The following is a 17,439-nucleotide window of genomic DNA, read 5'->3' as shown; positions in this document are numbered from 1 at the left end:
GAAGCCTGGTGCGGGGAGCTGCCACCGGAGGGCTGATGCGTGGAGGTGGTACTGGATAGACCGGACCGTGCAGGCGCACTGGAGCTCTTGAGCACCGAGCCTGCCCAACCTTACCTGGTTGAATGTTCCCGGTCGCCCTGCCAGTGCGGCGAGGTGGAATAGCCCGCACTGGGCTATGCAGGCGAACCGGAGACACCAAGCGCAAGGCTGGTGCCATGTAAGCCGGCCCAAGGAGACGCACTGGAGACCAGATGCGTAGAGCCGGCTTCATGGCACTTGGCTCGATGCTCACTCTAGCCCGGCCGATACGCGGAGCTGGAATGTACCGCACCGGGCTATGCACCCGCACTGGAGACACCTTGTGCACCACAGCATAACACGGTGCCTGCCCGGTCTCTCTAGCCCCCCGGTAAGCACAGGGAGTTTGCGCAGGTCTCCTACCTGGCGTAGCCATACTCCCTGTGAGCCCCCCCCCCCCCCAATAAGTTTTTGGGGCTGACTCTCAGGCTTCCGTCCGCGCCGCCGTGCTTGCTTCGCCAACTCCATTCTCCGATAACCTTCCGCACACTGCTCCATCGAATCCCAGGCGGGCTCCGGCACTCTCCCTGGGTTGACCGCCCACCTGTCTATCTCCTCCCAAGTAGTATAGTCCATACTCTTGCTGTCCATAACGTCCTCCCATGTCCATTCCTCCTTTCGCTGCTGTTGCCCGTTACCACGCCGCTTGGTCCTGTTGTGGTGGGTGATTCTGTAACTGTTCTCTTCGGGTGAAGTAGAGGAGTCGGACCAAAACGCAGCGTTGTGATGATTCATGTTTGTTTAATAAAGGAAAAACTATACATGAATAAACTACAAAATAATTAAATGTGAAAACCTAAACAGTCTTATCTGGTGCAAACACAGAGACAGGAACAATCACCCACCAACACACAGTGAAACCCAGGCTACCTAAATATGGTTCCCAATCAGAGACAATGACTAACACCTGCCTCTGATTGAGAACCATATCAGGCCAGACATAGAAATAGACAAACAAGACATCCAACATAGAATGCCCACCCAGCTCACGTCCTGACCAACACTAAAACAAGGAAAACACACACGAACAATGGTCAGAACGTGACAGTACCTTTGGGTGTCAGCTAAAATGTATGGAGTAAAAAGTACATTATTTTCTTTAGGAATGTATTGAAGTAAATGTAAAATTGTCAAAAATATAAACAGTAAAGTACAGCCCCCCAACCCAACAAAAAATATATAATTATACTTAAGTAGCATTTTAAAGTATTTTTACTTAGGTACTTTACACCACTGGAAATGAGGGTGTGCATAACCTGTCTGCTTGTTTTTGGGTGTTAGGTAGGCTGTTGCAAAGATGATGTGAAGTATTGTAACAAAATGTGTTTTTGAGGTCTCATTTGCTATTTTTTATTTTATTTATGTAATGTTTTCCACCAATGTTTTCCTCTTTATGAAATTGAACGGTATTGATGCAGGCGCTATAGCCTACATTTCACTTTGTAAACGTAATCTAAGGAAGGCTCTACTGCGCATGCTCTTGGGGGCGGGTGACAGATGACGATCGACTTCACTGTACAATACTTTGTGAAAGCCCGCTCTCCTGGTTGACACACACATTTGTGTTGAAGAAGCACGATGCTCCGAATTGTGTTATCCCGAACTTTGCCTCGAATCTCTGGCATTTCGAATTGTCAGTATTCTGCAGCCGCCATCCCGGTACCAAGCGCACAGCCCGAAGTCCATTACAACAAGGTAAGCGATAAGTATTCACAACATGTAAATGACATGTTGAGTAGCTATTATCATTGTTGCACACGACTGAAATGATCGGTTTAGTGTATTTCTGCCATGTGCAATTCATTGCAAGGCAACTAGGTTTACGTGAGAATTGCAATATCTTTTGGACTAGATGCATTTTTTTATTTTTGCTTGACTAGCTAGCCTACTTGTTTATAACTCTTGTTGACATTAAAACGCTTGACCTGATTGAACCTTGTGATTACGTACTTATCCGATACATTGGGTCAACTGAATTACATATACACTAGATAATTGTTGGGTATGATGGTGTTATGCAAAACTGTAATGTGGCAGACAGCCAGAAACCTTCCTGGGTTGCATTAATAAAACGTTTGCTAGAGTTGAAAGACCATCTTGTACATAGACAGACACAACACATAATGTACATGCATGTGTTTCTGTTAAATTGTTTTGGGGGAATTTATAAAGAGACTTCTATACCACTGCAATATTATGTCAGAGACAGTATCTTACAATACTGCACAAATAAAAACTGAAGGGAAGTAATGGGATGTAACTGGACAATACAGTGTTTATACTGGCTCCCAATTTATTTTTGGTCTGTTGGATGATAGAGTTGTGATAACATCTGTAATCTAAACATAGAGCCTAATCAAATCTCCTCTGTCTCATTACAGCTGTTCATCAATAACGAGTGGCAGGATGCCGTCAGCAAGAGGTCCTTCCCCACCATCAACCCAGCCACAGGAGAGGTCATCTGTCAGGTGGCTGAGGCAGACAAGGTCAGTGGCTGGAACTGCCTTGAAACCTGGCCCTGTTCTGTCTAATTACAAGACTTACATCCTTGGTTCCTTGGAGTAATCACTGATCCAATATAATTGGATTGGTGAAAGCAGGGGTTCCACTAGCCTACATAGCTTGGACCTATGCAGTCGTAATGACTGTCTCAAGGAAGGGAGGAAGGAAGGCGGCATTTTCAAAGCATTTGAACAGGCCCCTCACTGTTCCTGTATTCAACAACACTACATCCTTGGCATGCTAAGACAACGAAGTTGCCTGAAGCAGAAACATGACAATTAGGTGTGGTAGGAGGACGAGAGGGTGAAATAACCAGGGGAAAGGTTAACCTAAACAACGGGCGTAATTAGATCACAATCTTGTAGGGGCCAGGTGTGTGACCATCTTTTTTGTGTTACATTGTTGTAATTGAATTACTAGATAAGTAATTTTTTAAATGATGCCTGATGATCTAAGGGCTGAAACGTTGTTGTAAATTAATATCACCTGGGAGCATGAGCAGCAGTGTGAGGCGTTGTCATTTCTATTTTCCATTTTTTTAAATGATACGATCTAATATTTATTTTCATCTCCCTCTGTTTCCCTCTGGCCTCCTTCTCCGTCTTTCCAGGCAGATGTGGACAAGGCTGTGAAGGCTGCCAGGGAGGCCTTCCGGTTTGGGTCACCATGGCGACGCATGGACGCGTCGGACCGCGGGCTGCTCCTGAGCCGGCTGGCAGACGCAATCGAGAGGGACACAGCCTACCTAGCGGTCAGTGACGGCGTCCCATTACTGCTGGTCAATGGAAATGATTAACCTGAAGTGGTGTTATGAGCGGCTAATTAGATGCACAACATTCCTGGTCTGGCACTCATGCCAAAGAAAGCAGTTGTTTGGGTTGTATTAGAGTTTACTTGTGTGGCACAGTGCTTTGTCTGATGACAAATGTTACCTTCCAGTGGAGAAAAGGTTTTACCCAGAAATATTATCTTCAAAAAATGTATGTTCATATAGATTTGGCTTGTAAACAGCAGCACCATATTTTGCAGAGTCACTGTGTTAGTCCTGTATTCCACAGGTTGCTGACCTAAGCAGCACCCGCACTGAAGCCACATGGTAGAGATAGAGACGCAGGGTCACGGCTAGGTCACATGATCAACACTGAGAATCTGCAGTGGAAGTGGTGTAAAATGATTCCTTAGTGCTGCTCTTCCAAGACACAAAGCATATTTGTTGATGTTATGTTACAGGTTTTGCTTGTTTGGTGAAAGTAATAGGGGAAAGGCTATAGTGGTGAAAGGGTTTCTCTGGGCTTGTTTTGATAAAAGAATGAACAGCTTCAGCATAGGAAGCTGCCCTACTTTGCCTGGTAAATGAGGCCCTGCTAAAATCAGATTTCCTTTTGTTTACACAAGGATGGGTTCATGGAGAGAGAAACAAGCTGCTTAGTTTGTGTGTGTGTGTGGGAGGGGGGGGGGGGGGGGGTGTATTATAAGAGAGTAGGATTGTTAGTACAGTATTTAGGTTGGACTTGATTAACTACTGTCAGATTGGCTTATCAAGGGGTGCAAGGTCCATCAGGTCTGGAAATAGCACTGATTCTGTCCACTGAGCTTGCTCCACCTACATGTTAAATATGGATATGGTGTGTATGTGAGAGGGAGTCTGTCCAGAGCCAACACCAGTGACTCGTTAGTACTTGTAAGACTGGCTAATATGTTCAAGTATGTACAGTCCAATGTGCTCAACATGAACTGTATGTGCCTGTAAATGTTGTATATAGATACATTTTGCAGTGTGTGTTATGTTGACCACATGTACTCTTGTGTTCCCATTTGCCAAGCCAAATAAATGGTGCGTGGACAACAATAATCTTTGATTCACTCTTGACGATGAGCCAATGAATTCCCTGGGGTTTGTCTTGCTTGTGCAACGGTCTCTGTTTTTCAAAATATTGGATTCTAAGGTGACCTAACTAAAGTGAGGGTTACTGGTGTTTAACTGGACTCTGAACTGGTTAACACCCTGTAGCAGCAAATAGTCCCTGTAATTTGATATGACAATGTTATAGTATAACATCTGTTTGGCCCATTAGCAGCATGTGACAGGGCCTACCTCTAAATACATACTGTATGCTTCTGTGTACAACACTGATTATCCATTAGCTTTTTCTAGGAAGGTATAGCAATCTGGCATTTTTCTTAAATTCAACATTTTTTATGGGGTAAGATCAGCTTTAACATTGCAGATGGCTTCCAGCAATATAATTGTCTGCATGGTTTCCAATCCCCCATATAAACCAAAATGTGTGTATATATATATATATACACACACACACAGTGCTTTCAGAAAGTATTCAGACCTATTTACTTTTTTAAAATTTTGTTATGTTACAGACTTATTCTAAAAATGGATTTAAAAAAATGATCTCCTCAATCTACACACTGTGTAATAATGAAAAAGCAAAAACTGATTTTTTGAAATGTTTGCAAATATATTAACAATAAAAAGCTGAAATATTACATTTTCATAAGTATTCAGACCCTTTACTCAGTACTTTGTTGAAGCACCTTCGGCGGCGATTACAGCCTCAAGTCTTCTTGGTTATGACGCCATAAGCTTGGCACACCTGTATTTGGGGAGTTTCTCCCATTCTTCCATGCAATCATCTCAAGCTCTGTCAGGTTGGATGGGGTGCGTCACTGCACAGTTATTTTCAGGTTATTTGTTAGATTGGGTTCAAGTTTGGGCTCTGGCTTGGCCACTCAAGGAAATTCAGAGACTTGTGCCAAAGCCACTCCTGTGTTGTCTTGGCTCTGTGCTTAGGGTCGTTGTCCTGTTTGAAGGTGAACCTTCGCCCCAGTCTGAGGTCCTGAGCACTCTGGAGCAGGTTATCATCAAGGATATCTCTGTACTTTGCTCCGTTCATCTTTCCCTCGATCCTAATTAGTCTCCCAGTCCCCGCCGCTGAAAAACATCCCCACAGCATGATGCTACCACCACCATGCTTCACCGTAGGGATGGTGTCAGGTTTCCTCCAGATGTGATGCTTGGCATTCAGGCCAAAGAGTTCCATCTTGGTTTCATCAGACCAGATAATGTTATTTCTAATGGTCTGAGAGTCCTTTAGGTGCCTTTTGGAGAACTCCAAGCGAGCTGTCAGACAAGTTCCTTACTTTTCCCCACTTGCCTCTTCCATTTTTGCAATAATGCTGCAATTAGTTGGTTGTAATTTTGTGTAGAGTAGACATTTCTATATATTTTTGTTAGCTGCATGTGTGACAACTCCACCAGTCCTATTAATGATATAATTTACAAAGATTATTCCTATTTTTTTTTAAATATATATTCAATATATTTATATATTATCAATTAGTATATTTGAGTTTAACCATAATATTTTGTTCTGTATTTTCTGGTGGATTCAACTGAAATTGCAACCAAGTTTCTATGGCTTTTTTTTTTTTAAAAGCGATATTTTGGAGATTATTTCATTTTCAAATAACCGAAAGTGAGAGGTTGTAATCTGAATAAATGGGAAAAGGGCATTCTTGAACATGTGGTGAGACATTCTTACTAATCTGCTAGAGAACCAGTTCGTATTAAGTTTAACTCTTGTATGAATGTAGTCTTTAGTGAGAGGTCTAATGCTTTGATATTTAATCATTTCTGCCCTTCGAATTCATATTCGTTATATAAATAGGCCCTTTTAAATTGGTCTGGCTTGCCGTTCCAAATAAAATGAAATATTTTTTGCTCATGTAATTTAAAAAACAAGTCGCTAGGTGTAGGTAAACCCATAAGCATAAAGTTAGTCTTTTCCACCACTGATAGGGACAGCAAGAGCATCACTAATGAAATATATACAGTTGAAGTCAGAAGTTTACACACACTTTGGTTGGAGTCATTAAAACTTGTTTTTTCAACCATTCCACAAATTTCTTGTTAACAAACTATAGTTTTGACAAGTTAGTTAGGACATCTACTTTGTGCATGACACAAGTCATTTTTCCAACAATTGTTTACAGACAGATTATTTCACTTATAATTCACTGTATCACAATTCCAGTGGGTCAGAAGTTTATATAGAGTGTGCCTTTAAACAGCTTGGAAAATTCCAGAAAATTATGTCATGGCTATAGAAGCTTCTGATAGGCTAATTGACATCATTTGAGTCAATTGGAGGTGTACCTGTCGATGTATTTCAAGGCCTACCTTCAAACTCAGTGCCTCTTTGCTTGACATCATGGGAAAATCAAAAGAAATCAGCCAAGACCTCGTAAAAAAAATTGTAGACCTCCACAAGTCTGGTTCGTCCTTGGGAGCAATTTCCAAACACCTGAAGGTACCACGTTCATCTGTACAAACAACAGTACGCAAGTATAAACACCATGGGACCATGCAGCCGTCATACCGCTCAGGAAGGAGACGTGTTCTGTCTCCAAGAGATGAACGTACTTTGGTACAAAAGTGCAAATCAATCCCAGAACAACAGCAAATGACCTTGTGAAGATGCTGGAGGAAACAGATACAAAAGTATCTATATCCACAGTAAAACAAGGCCTATATCGACATAACCTGAAAGACCGCTCAGCAAGGAAGATGCCACTGCTCCAAAACCGCCATAAAAAAGCCAGACTACGGCTTGCAACTGCACATGGAGAAATGTCCTCTAGTCTGATGAAACAAAAATAGAACTGTTTGGCTATAATGACCATTGTTATGTTTGGAGGAAAAAGGGGGATGCTTGCAAGCCGAAGAACACCATCCCAACCGTGAAGTACGGGGGTGGCAGCATCATGTTGTGGGGGTGCTTTGCTGCGGGAGGGACTGGTGCACTTCACAAAATAGATGGCAGCATGAGGCAGGAAAATTATGTGGATATATTGAAGCATCTCAAGACATCAGTCAGGAAGTTAAAGCTTTGTCGCAAATGGGTCTTCCAAATGGACAATGACCCCAAGCATATTTCCAATGTTGTGGCAAAATGGCTTAAGGACAACAAATACAAAGTATTGGAGTGGCCTTCACAAAGCCCTGACCTCAATCCAATAGAAAACTTGTGGGCAGAATTGAAAAAGTGTGTGTGTGCAAGGAGGTCTACAAACCTCACTCAGTTACACCAGCTCTGTCAGGAGGAATGGGCCAAAATTCACCCAACTTATTGTGGGAAGCTTGTGGAAGGCTACCTGAAACGTTTGACCCAAGTTAAACAATTTAAAGGCAATGTTACCAAACACTAATTGAGTGTATGTAAACTTCTGACCCATTGGGAATGTGACGAAAGAAATAAAAGCTGAAATAAATCATTCTCTCTACTATTATTCTGACATTTCACATTCTTAAAATAAAGTGGTGACCCTAACTGACCAAAGACGGAATTTGTACTTGGATTAAATGTCAGGAATTGTGAAATACTGAGTTTAAATGTATTTGGCTAAGGTGTATGTAAACTTCCGACTTCCACTGACAGGTATTTTCCTCTCCATGGTAGCAAGATCATATCTATTTTTGCAAACTTTCTGTTAAAATGTATTGTAGTGAGATCATTTTTTTATTTCGGGATATGAATACCGAGTATGTCCACATCACCATCAGACTATTTTATTGGTAAACTACATGGTAATGTAAAAGTTGTATTTTTTTAGTGATCCAATACGTAATATAGTAATTACACTTCTCATCATTTGGTTTTAATTCAGAGAGGTTAGCAAAAGTATCTAGATCCTCTGAGGCTGTGGAGGGATTCTAATGGTGGTTTTAAAAGAAAACATGAATCATCAGCGTACAATGACACCTTTTGTTTGACAATGTTTCGTAATACAGAATACAGCCTTGCTACTATCTGTCCTCAATCAAACGTCATCAGTTAGGCCATGGCGGAACTCTGACACTTTGACCTTATTTTGCCATAGGAACTGGAGACCCTGGACAATGGGAAGCCCTATGCCGTATCCTACAGTGTGGACGTGCCCATGGTGGTCAAGTGCCTCAGGTCAGTCACAGTAATATACATTGCAGTGTGTATGTGTGAGAGCAGTGAAATGAACGCATGCATTAAGTCCTTGGGGGATCAGGCTTTCAGCTCGACTGCCGACGGCCTTTGGAATGCCCTCCCGGATCACCTGAAGGCACCACAGACTCTGGGATCCTTACAAACGGGCCTAAAAACCTTTCTCTTTAGGAAGGCTTTCGGTTGATAGCTGTGCTCCTTGGTGATCCTTGTAGTGTCAGCTGTGTTCTTTGTGTCAGTTGCATTCTAACGTTCTATTTTTTAATTTTTTATGCACTTTGATATTATTCTGTATAATGAAAAGCTTTACAAATGTAATACATTATTATTATTATTATTATTATTACTTTCTGCAAACCAAAATGTATGAGTTGTCATAAATCATAAGTGCCAGATGTGGCATTATGCTATATGGTTGAATGTTTGTAGGGTGAGGTAGAGACAGAATGGTGGGAAAGAGAGGGGGGGAAAGAGGGTGAGACTGACTGTGATGGGAAAGAGAGGGGGGAAAAGAGGATGAGACTGACTGTGATGGGAAAGAGAGGGGGGAAAAGAGGATGAGACTGACTGTGATGGGAAAGAGAGGGGGGAAAAGAGGATGAGACTGACTGTGATGGGAAAGAGAGGGGGGGAAAGAGGATGAGACTGACTGTGATGGGAAAGAGAGGGGGGAAAAGAGGATGAGACTGACTGTGATGGGAAAGAGAGGGGGGAAAAGAGGATGAGACTGACTGTGATGGGAAAGAGAGGGGGGAAAAGAGGATGAGACTGACTGTGAATTAGTTCTTAGAAGAATGTGACTGAAGAATGTGACTGCAGACTGCCAAACCTCCCTTATTTGTATTTGATTGACTGGCACCCAGCACCATGACCTAGACTGCTTACTGTATACTCACTGTGGATCCGATCACTATCTCAATCTACTGCAAGTCTGCTTGTTTACCTTTTAATAGATTGGAAAAATACTCATTTACAGTTTCCTTCTTTGAAAAAATAAATAACCGAATTTCCCTCTACTCTTGATATCTGAAACTATAGTTTCTGCAGTTCTATTTCATAATAAACATTTATACATGGTAACCCTACTGAGTCTAGTGTCCTGGTATTTACGGAGTATGGAATGTAGTGAGTACGTAAAGCAGTTGAGAAATATTGACACCCCCCATATCCCTTTTGATGTATTTGAAAGGTGTAATATTTTGGAGGATTCTTGAGTCCAAGTTTTTACTGTCTGTCTGTGTGTGCATGTGTTTGCACAGGTACTATGCAGGCTGGGCAGATAAGTGGGAGGGGAAGACCATTCCCATTGATGGAGACTTCTTCTGCTACACCCGCCATGAGCCCATCGGTGTGTGTGGCCAGATCATCCCGGTAAGTGAAGGAACTGTTCAGTGGTTAGCGATGGACCTTGATGAATCTTAAGCTGTTCAGGGGTTAGGAATGGACCTCCTTGATGAATCTTAAGCTATTTAGGGGTTAGGAATGGACCTCCTTGATGAATCTTAAGCTCTACAGGGGTTAGGAATGGACCTTGATGAATCTTAAACCGTTCAGGGGTTAGGAATGGACCTTAATGAATCGTAAGCTGTTCAGGGGTTAGGAATGGACCTCCTTAATGAATCTTAAACCGTTCAGGGGTTAGGAATGGACCTTGATGAATCTTAAACCGTTCAGGGGTTAGGAATGGACCTCCTTGATGAATCTTAAGCTCTACAGGGGTTAGGAATGGACCTCCTTGATGAATCTTAAGCTGTTCAGGGGTTAGGAATGGACCTCCTTAATGAATCTTAAGCTGTTCAGGGGTTAGGAATGGACCTTGATGAATCTTAAGCTGTTCAGGGGTTAGGAATGGACCTCCTTAATGAATCTTAAGCTGTTCAGGGGTTAGGAATGGACCTTGATGAATCTTAAGCTGTTCAGGGGTTAGGAATGGACCTTGATGAATCTTAAGCTGTTCAGGGGTTAGGAATGGACCTTGATGAATCTTAAGCTGTTCAGGGGTTAGGAATGGACCTCCTTAATTAATCTTAAGCTGTTCAGGGGTTAGGAATGGACCTCCTTGATGAATCTTAAGCCGTTCAGGGGTTAGGAATGGACCTCCTTGATGAATCTTAAGCCGTTCAGGGGTTAGGAATGGACCTCCTTGATGAATCTTAAGCTGTTCAGGGGTTTGGAAGAACAAGTTCTTATTTACAACTGCGACCTGGCCAAGATAAAGCAAAGCAGTGTGACACAAACAACACAGAGTTAGTTACACATGGGATCAAGGTAAGGTAAGGCAATAAATAGGTCATAGTGGAGTGATAACACTGGAGTGATAGATGAGCAGAAGATGAATGTGCAAGTAGAGATACTGGGGTGCAAAGGAGCAAAAAAATAAATAACAATATGGGGATGAGGTAGTTGGGTGGGCTTTTTACAGATGGGCTGTGTACTGGTGCAATTCTCGGTAAGCTGCTCTGACAGCTGATGCTTAAAGTTAGTGAGGGAGATATAAGACTCCAGCTTCAGTGATTTTTGCAGTTCGTTCCAGTCATTGGCAGCAGAGAACTGGAAGGATAGGCGGCCAAAGGAGGAGTTGGCTTTGGGGATGGCCAGTGAAAGAGCGCGTGCTACGGGTGGGTGCTGCTATGGTAACCAGTGAGCTGAGATAAGGCGGGACTTTACCTAGCAAAGACTTATAGATGACCTAGAACCATTGGGTTTGGCGACAAATATGAAGCGAGGGCCAGCCAACGAGAGCATACAGGTCGCAGTGGTGGGTAGTATATGGGGCTTTGGTAACAAAACGGATGGCACTGTGATCGACTACATCCAATTTGCTGAGTAGAGTGTTAGAGGCTATTTTGTAAATGACCAGCGTTGCCATTTTGTGGCCCCTTTCCTCTTGCCTGTGAGAGCAGGTTTGTTTGCTCTGTCTGTCATGGTGAAATAGACTGGGAGTGGAGAGGAATTAAGAGCAGGCAGAGCAGTTTCAGTGAGCTGGCTTCAGTCCCACCAGTCTCATGGTGAAAGAGACTGGGAGGAGGGAGAGGGGTAATATAAGGTGACACCCTGCCTCCAAAACCTGGTAGGGCTGCAATGCTGTGTTGTGTAAATATAGTGGCAGCCTGGACTTTAATGTGTTGAGTGCCTGCATGGATTTATGTCTGTGTACTTTGCACACGTTTGACATGGTCTGTCTTCACTCTACCGTTCACTGTCTTCCTCTCTATCTTCCCTCAGTGGAACTTCCCTCTGCTGATGCAGGCATGGAAGCTGGGGCCAGCTCTGGCTACAGGCAACACTGTGGTGATGAAAGTGGCTGAGCAGACCCCCCTCACTGCCCTGTATGTGGCCAGTCTCATCAAGGAGGTTGGTACACTAATACACACACACATAACACACAAACACACCCTCCTTACCACACTTCTTAAGCTCCCCCCTCTCTCTCTATCTCTCTCTCCTCTCTCTCTCCTCTCAGGTTGGTTTCCCTCCAGGTGTGGTGAACATCCTGCCTGGTATGGGTCCATCTGCTGGTTCTGCCATCGCCTCCCACATGGATGTGGATAAGGTGGCTTTCACAGGATCTACTGAGGTAAGACAGACCGCCCATACTTTAGGCATCTCAAAGAACTGAGTCACTGCTTTCAAAGGGCCAATGTGTTTTAGTGTATTAGTGTGTGTATGAGAATGAACCCTGTACTGTCTAAGCAGCTCCATGTGTCCAGGTAGGTCACCTGATCCAGCAGGCATCTGGCTCCAGCAACCTGAAGAAGGTCACTCTGGAGCTGGGAGGAAAGAGCCCCAACATAATCATGTCTGATGCCAACAGTGAGTACGGCTCAAGGCGACTTTACTTTTTGGATGGGCATCCAGTTAGAAATACAGTGCCTTGCGAAAGTATTCGGCCCCCTTGAACTTTGCGACCTTTTGCCACATTTCAGGCTTCAAACATAAAGATATAAAACTGTATTTTTTTGTGAAGAATCAACAACAAGTGGGACACAATCATGAAGTGGAACGACATTTATTGGATATTTCAAACTTTTTTAACAAATCAAAAACTGAAAAATTGGGCGTGCAAAATTATTCAGCACCCTTAAATTAATACTTTGTAGCGCCACCTTTTGCTGCGATTACAGCTGTAAGTCGCTTGGGGTATGTCTCTATCAATTTTGCACATCGAGAGACTGACATTTTTCCCCATTCCTCCTTGCAAAACAGCTCGAGCTCAGTGAGGTTGGATGGAGAGCATTTGTGAACAGCAGTTTTCAGTTCTTTCCACAGATTCTCGATTGGATTCAGGTCTGGACTTTGACTTGGCCATTCTAACACCTGGATATGTTTATTTTTGAACCATTCCATTGTAGATTTTGCTTTATGTTTTGGATCATTGTCTTGTTGGAAGACAAATCTCCGTCCCAGTCTCAGGTCTTTTGCAGACTCCATCAGGTTTTCTTCCAGAATGGTCCTGTATTTGGCTCCATCCATCTTCCCATCAATTTTAACCATCTTCCCTGTCCCTGCTGAAGAAAAGCAGGCCCAAACCATGATGCTGCCACCACCATGTTTGACAGTGGGCATGGTGTGTTCAGGGTGATGAGCTGTGTTGCTTTTACGCCAAACATAACGTTTTGCATTGTTGCCAAAAAGTTAAATTTTGGTTTCATTTGACCAGAGCACCTTCTTCCACATGTTTGGTGTGTCTCCCAGGTGGCTTGTGGCAAACTTTAAACAACACTTTTTATGGATATCTTTAAGAAATGGCTTTCTTCTTACCACTCTTCAATAAAGGCCAGATTTGTGCAATATACGACTTTTGTTGTCCTATGGCCTCAGTCTCCCACCTCAGCTGTAGATCTCTGCAGTTCATCCAGAGTGATCATGGGCCTCTTGGCTGCATCTCTGATCAGTCTTCTCCTTGTATGAGCTGAAAGTTTAGAGGGACGGCCAGGTCTTGGTAGATTTGCAGTGGTCTGATACTCCTTCCATTTCAATATTATCGCTTGCACAGTGCTCCTTGGGATGTTTAAAGCTTGGGAAATCTTTTTGTATCCAAATCCGGCTTTAAACTTCTTCACAACAGTATCTCGGACCTGCCTGGTGTGTTCCTTGTTCTTCATGATGCTCTCTGCGCTTTTAACGGACCTCTGAGACTATCACAGTGCAGGTGCATTTATACGGAGACTTGATTACACACAGGTGGATTGTATTTATCATCATTAGTCATTTAGGTCAACATTGGATCATTCAGAGATCCTCACTGAACTTCTGGAGAGAGTTTGCTGCACTGAAAGTAAAGGGGCTGAATAATTTTGCACACCCAATTTTTCACTTTTTGATTTGTTAAAAAAGTTTGAAATATCCAATAAATGTCGTTCCACTTCATGATTGTGTCCCTCTTGTTGTTGATTCTTCACAAAAAAATACAGTTTTATATCTTTATGTTTGAAGCCTGAAATGTGGAAAAAGGTTGCAAAGTTCAAGGGGGCCGAATACTTTCGCAAGGCACTGTATGTAAAAAATGGGAACACTTCATTTGGATAGTCTGCTACAGATTATTTAGCAATATCTTAAGCAAAGCGTGGTGTCCGTTTTTGTTTATGAAGTATCAATTGCAGCAGGCATCTGCTACTTTTACAACGGACATCTACCAGAGGAGGCTGATGGGATGAGCTATAGGAGGACGGGCTCATTGTAATGACTGGAATGGAATCAATGGAACGGAGTCAAAAATGGTTTCCATATGTTTGACGTGTTTGATACGGTTCTGTTTATTTCATTCCAGCATTACAATGAGCCCGTCCTCCTATAGTACCTCCTCTGAAATCTACTAAGGCATGTGCATGTTTGCCTGTGTGTCTTTATTTGTTTGATTGCGATTGCTGTGTCTGACTTGGCCGATATGTTTCGACTTGAGGTTCAGCAGTAAATACACCTTCCGCTTCAAGTCAAAACCTCGCTCAGCTATAATGTTTGCACTGCAGTGACAAATGCAGGATATGGCCAGAAAACGTACCTCAATCCAGGGATGGAAGATGTCAATTTCATGGAGTCCAATGCTGCAAAACGTCAAGTGGAAACATATCGGCTATGTATGACTGTGTTCTCTCTCTCTTTCTGCAGTGGCGGAGGCGGTGGAACAGTCCCACTTTGCCCTGTTCTTTAACCAGGGCCAGTGCTGCTGTGCCGGCTCCCGTACATACGTGCAGGACACCATCTATGATGAGTTTATGGAGCGCAGTGTGGCGCGGGCCAAGAGCAGGGTGGTGGGAGACCCCTTCAACATGAAGACTGAGCAGGGACCGCAGGTTAGAAATACTGCATGGTGCACAAACACACACCCAGACGAGTAGAGTAGGAGTTGAAGACACACGCCCAGACGAGTAGAGTAGGAGTTGAAGACACACACCCAGACGAGTAGAGTAGGAGTTGAAGACACACGCCCAGACGAGTAGAGTAGGAGTTGAAGACACACGCCCAGACGAGTAGAGTAGGAGTTGAAGACACACGCCCAGACGAGTAGAGTAGGAGTTGAAGACACACCCAGACGAGTAGAGTAGGAGTTGAAGACACACACCCAGACGAGTAGAGTAGGAGTTGAAGACACACACCCAGACGAGTAGAGTAGGAGTTGAAGACACACACTCAGACGAGTAGAGTAGGAGTTGAAAACACACACCCAGACGAGTAGAGTAGGAGTTGAAGACGCAGACCCAGACGAGTAGAGTAGGAGTTGAAGACACACCCAGATGAGTAGAGTAGGAGTTGAAGACACACCCAGATGAGTAGAGTAGGAGTTAAAGACACACACCCAGACGAGTGGAGTAGGAGTTAAAGACGCACCCAGACGAGTAGAGTAGGAGTTGAAGACGCACACCCAAACATAAGACACTGGATAAAAATAGAAGAGCTGCACACTCTATTGTACTGAAATAACTGTGGTACCAGCATTTCCAAATGCAGAGCCTTTATCAGAAAACAACTACAAGAATGCACTTGCATTGCATGCATATACACAAGCACTTGTAGTCTGGTTTGGTTTATAGCTCTCTTCCTAACACATTAATAAGGCACCCACTTACGAGCACTGTAAAACGGTTCCCTATCTAGGTGGATGAGGAACAGTTCAAGAAGATTCTGGGCTACATCAGCAGTGGGAAGCGTGAGGGGGCCAAGCTGATGTGCGGGGGAGGAGTGGCTGCAGACCGTGGCTACTTCATCCAACCAACCATCTTTGGAGATGTCCAGGACGGCATGACCATCGCCCGTGAGGAGGTACAGCAATGCATTGTCATTATTAACAACTCACTCTTCATGAAACTGGCTGTCAAGTTTCACCATTTTGGCTCCTGGGGCTGCCTTGACAGAATCCCCCTACTGGCTATACCCATGAAAATGAAAAGAAAAGCCTGTATATTTTGGTTGTCTAAAGTATATTTGTGTGGCTATTCTGAAGCTAGAATCCTTAGTTGCTAGATTCATTTTTGAACTTGTAAATTAATGATATATACCAATTGATTCTTAAAGAATAGAATGTATAAATGCCTCATGAGCTTAGTTCATATCCTGTCATACCCCATCAGAACTTACAATATAAGCTTGTTTTACCTTAGTGTCTGTAAACAACAAATGTAAACAAACAATGTATAGCCTCAAAACATCGTTAAACCTATACATTGGATATCACGGATGGTCGGTCCTTGCCGTCTATGTACAGTCTATGAATTTGAGTGGTTACATTTTTCCATCCCGTAGCTTTTTAGCGAAACTGTGGCGAGGAGAACACTTTTGTTTCAATTAAGTATTCTAGCTCTAAGGAAAGTAGCCAGACAAGATCATACGTGTGTAACATGTTGTCTTCAGAGAACCGATCTCTTTAGGTTAGATTCTTTAAATTAATTTATCCTCTATAACACTTTGTCTGTGTTCAGATCTTTGGGCCGGTGATGCAGATCCTGAAGTTTAAGACTCTGGAGGAGGTGGTTGAGAGAGCCAACGACACAAAGTACGGCCTGGCAGCTGCTGTCTTCACCAAAGACATCGACAAGGCCCACTACATCTCTAGCGGACTTCGCGCCGGCACTGTCTGGTACGCTGATTTCTAGCTTACTTTATTTTACAATATGTCCATCAAATTGTCCATTTCTTTTCGTAGTATTAAGGTCCAGAGGTTGGCTGAAGTTGACCCATTTATAATCAGCTAATTGTGTATGTGGTTTGTCCATTTCTTTCTCCTAAGGATTAACTGCTATGATGTGTTTGGAGCACAAGCCCCCTTCGGTGGCTACAAATATTCTGGTAACGGTCGTGAGCTGGGAGAGTATGGCCTGGACAACTACACTGAAGTGAAAACAGTAAGGACCCCATAACCACCACAAAACTGTAGGAGAAAATGTTCAGGCCCCAGTGGGCCACATACGTAAACGTATGAACGCTGTTGCCACGTTACATACGTAATAAACAGCAACATCTCACAAGCAGCTGTATGTATGTTCACAAAATGTGTTCATGTCAAAGCTTCAAAACATATTTTATTCTTTACCTCAGGTAACGATCAAGGTCCCCCAGAAAAACTCGTAAAGACGTCAGAACTCTGCCTCCAATCAAGGAAAGGGAAGGCTCTACGGAACTAAATCAGCCTTTATTTTGTTTATAACAGAGTCCTCAGTTATTCAGTTGGACTTTAATATGGTGAATCCCTGCTACAATGCAGAGTAGTTTTGTACTCTTGTAGAGTGAAAGGGTGAACTTTGAAAGGATTTTGGATAATAAATGCACTTGATACACGCTATTACTTGCTTTGAACCTGCTGTCATCTGATTGGACTAACAGTAATTGCAAAAGTGTTTTATTAATAGGCAAACAATTCAAAATGCTTTTA

The 17,439-nt window shown here is 43.1% G+C and overlaps 1 protein-coding gene across 1 annotated transcript; it reads left to right on the top strand.

Moving 5' to 3' along the window:
* The first annotated feature begins 1,554 nt into the window (after positions 1-1,554).
* LOC110503794 (aldehyde dehydrogenase, mitochondrial) lies at positions 1,555-17,349 on the top strand. The gene is made up of 13 exons (XM_036970409.1): positions 1,555-1,773; positions 2,460-2,564; positions 3,191-3,331; positions 8,476-8,555; positions 9,833-9,944; positions 11,799-11,927; positions 12,037-12,150; positions 12,284-12,386; positions 14,682-14,866; positions 15,669-15,833; positions 16,490-16,647; positions 16,798-16,912; positions 17,106-17,349. The coding sequence occupies exons 1-13, from the start codon at positions 1,657-1,659 to the stop codon at positions 17,136-17,138; spliced, it is 1,557 nt and encodes a 518-aa protein (XP_036826304.1). The 5' UTR covers positions 1,555-1,656; the 3' UTR covers positions 17,139-17,349.
* The last annotated feature ends 90 nt before the right edge of the window (positions 17,350-17,439 follow it).

Source organism: Oncorhynchus mykiss, chromosome 3, assembly GCF_013265735.2.
Source record: "Oncorhynchus mykiss isolate Arlee chromosome 3, USDA_OmykA_1.1, whole genome shotgun sequence".
Taxonomy (NCBI): Eukaryota; Metazoa; Chordata; class Actinopteri; order Salmoniformes; family Salmonidae; genus Oncorhynchus; species Oncorhynchus mykiss.
The sequence above is the reverse complement of the archived record's forward strand: the minus strand, read 5'-3'. Positions and strand labels throughout refer to the sequence as shown.

Coding starts and splice junctions, on each gene's coding strand:
- LOC110503794 (XM_036970409.1), top strand. CDS start 1,657: ATGCTCCGAATTGTGTTATCCCGAACTTTGCCTCGAATCTCTGGCATT. Junction 2,565..3,190: donor AGGTGGCTGAGGCAGACAAG/GTCAGTGGCTGG, acceptor CCGTCTTTCCAG/GCAGATGTGGACAAGGCTGT. Junction 12,151..12,283: donor CTTTCACAGGATCTACTGAG/GTAAGACAGACC, acceptor CCATGTGTCCAG/GTAGGTCACCTGATCCAGCA.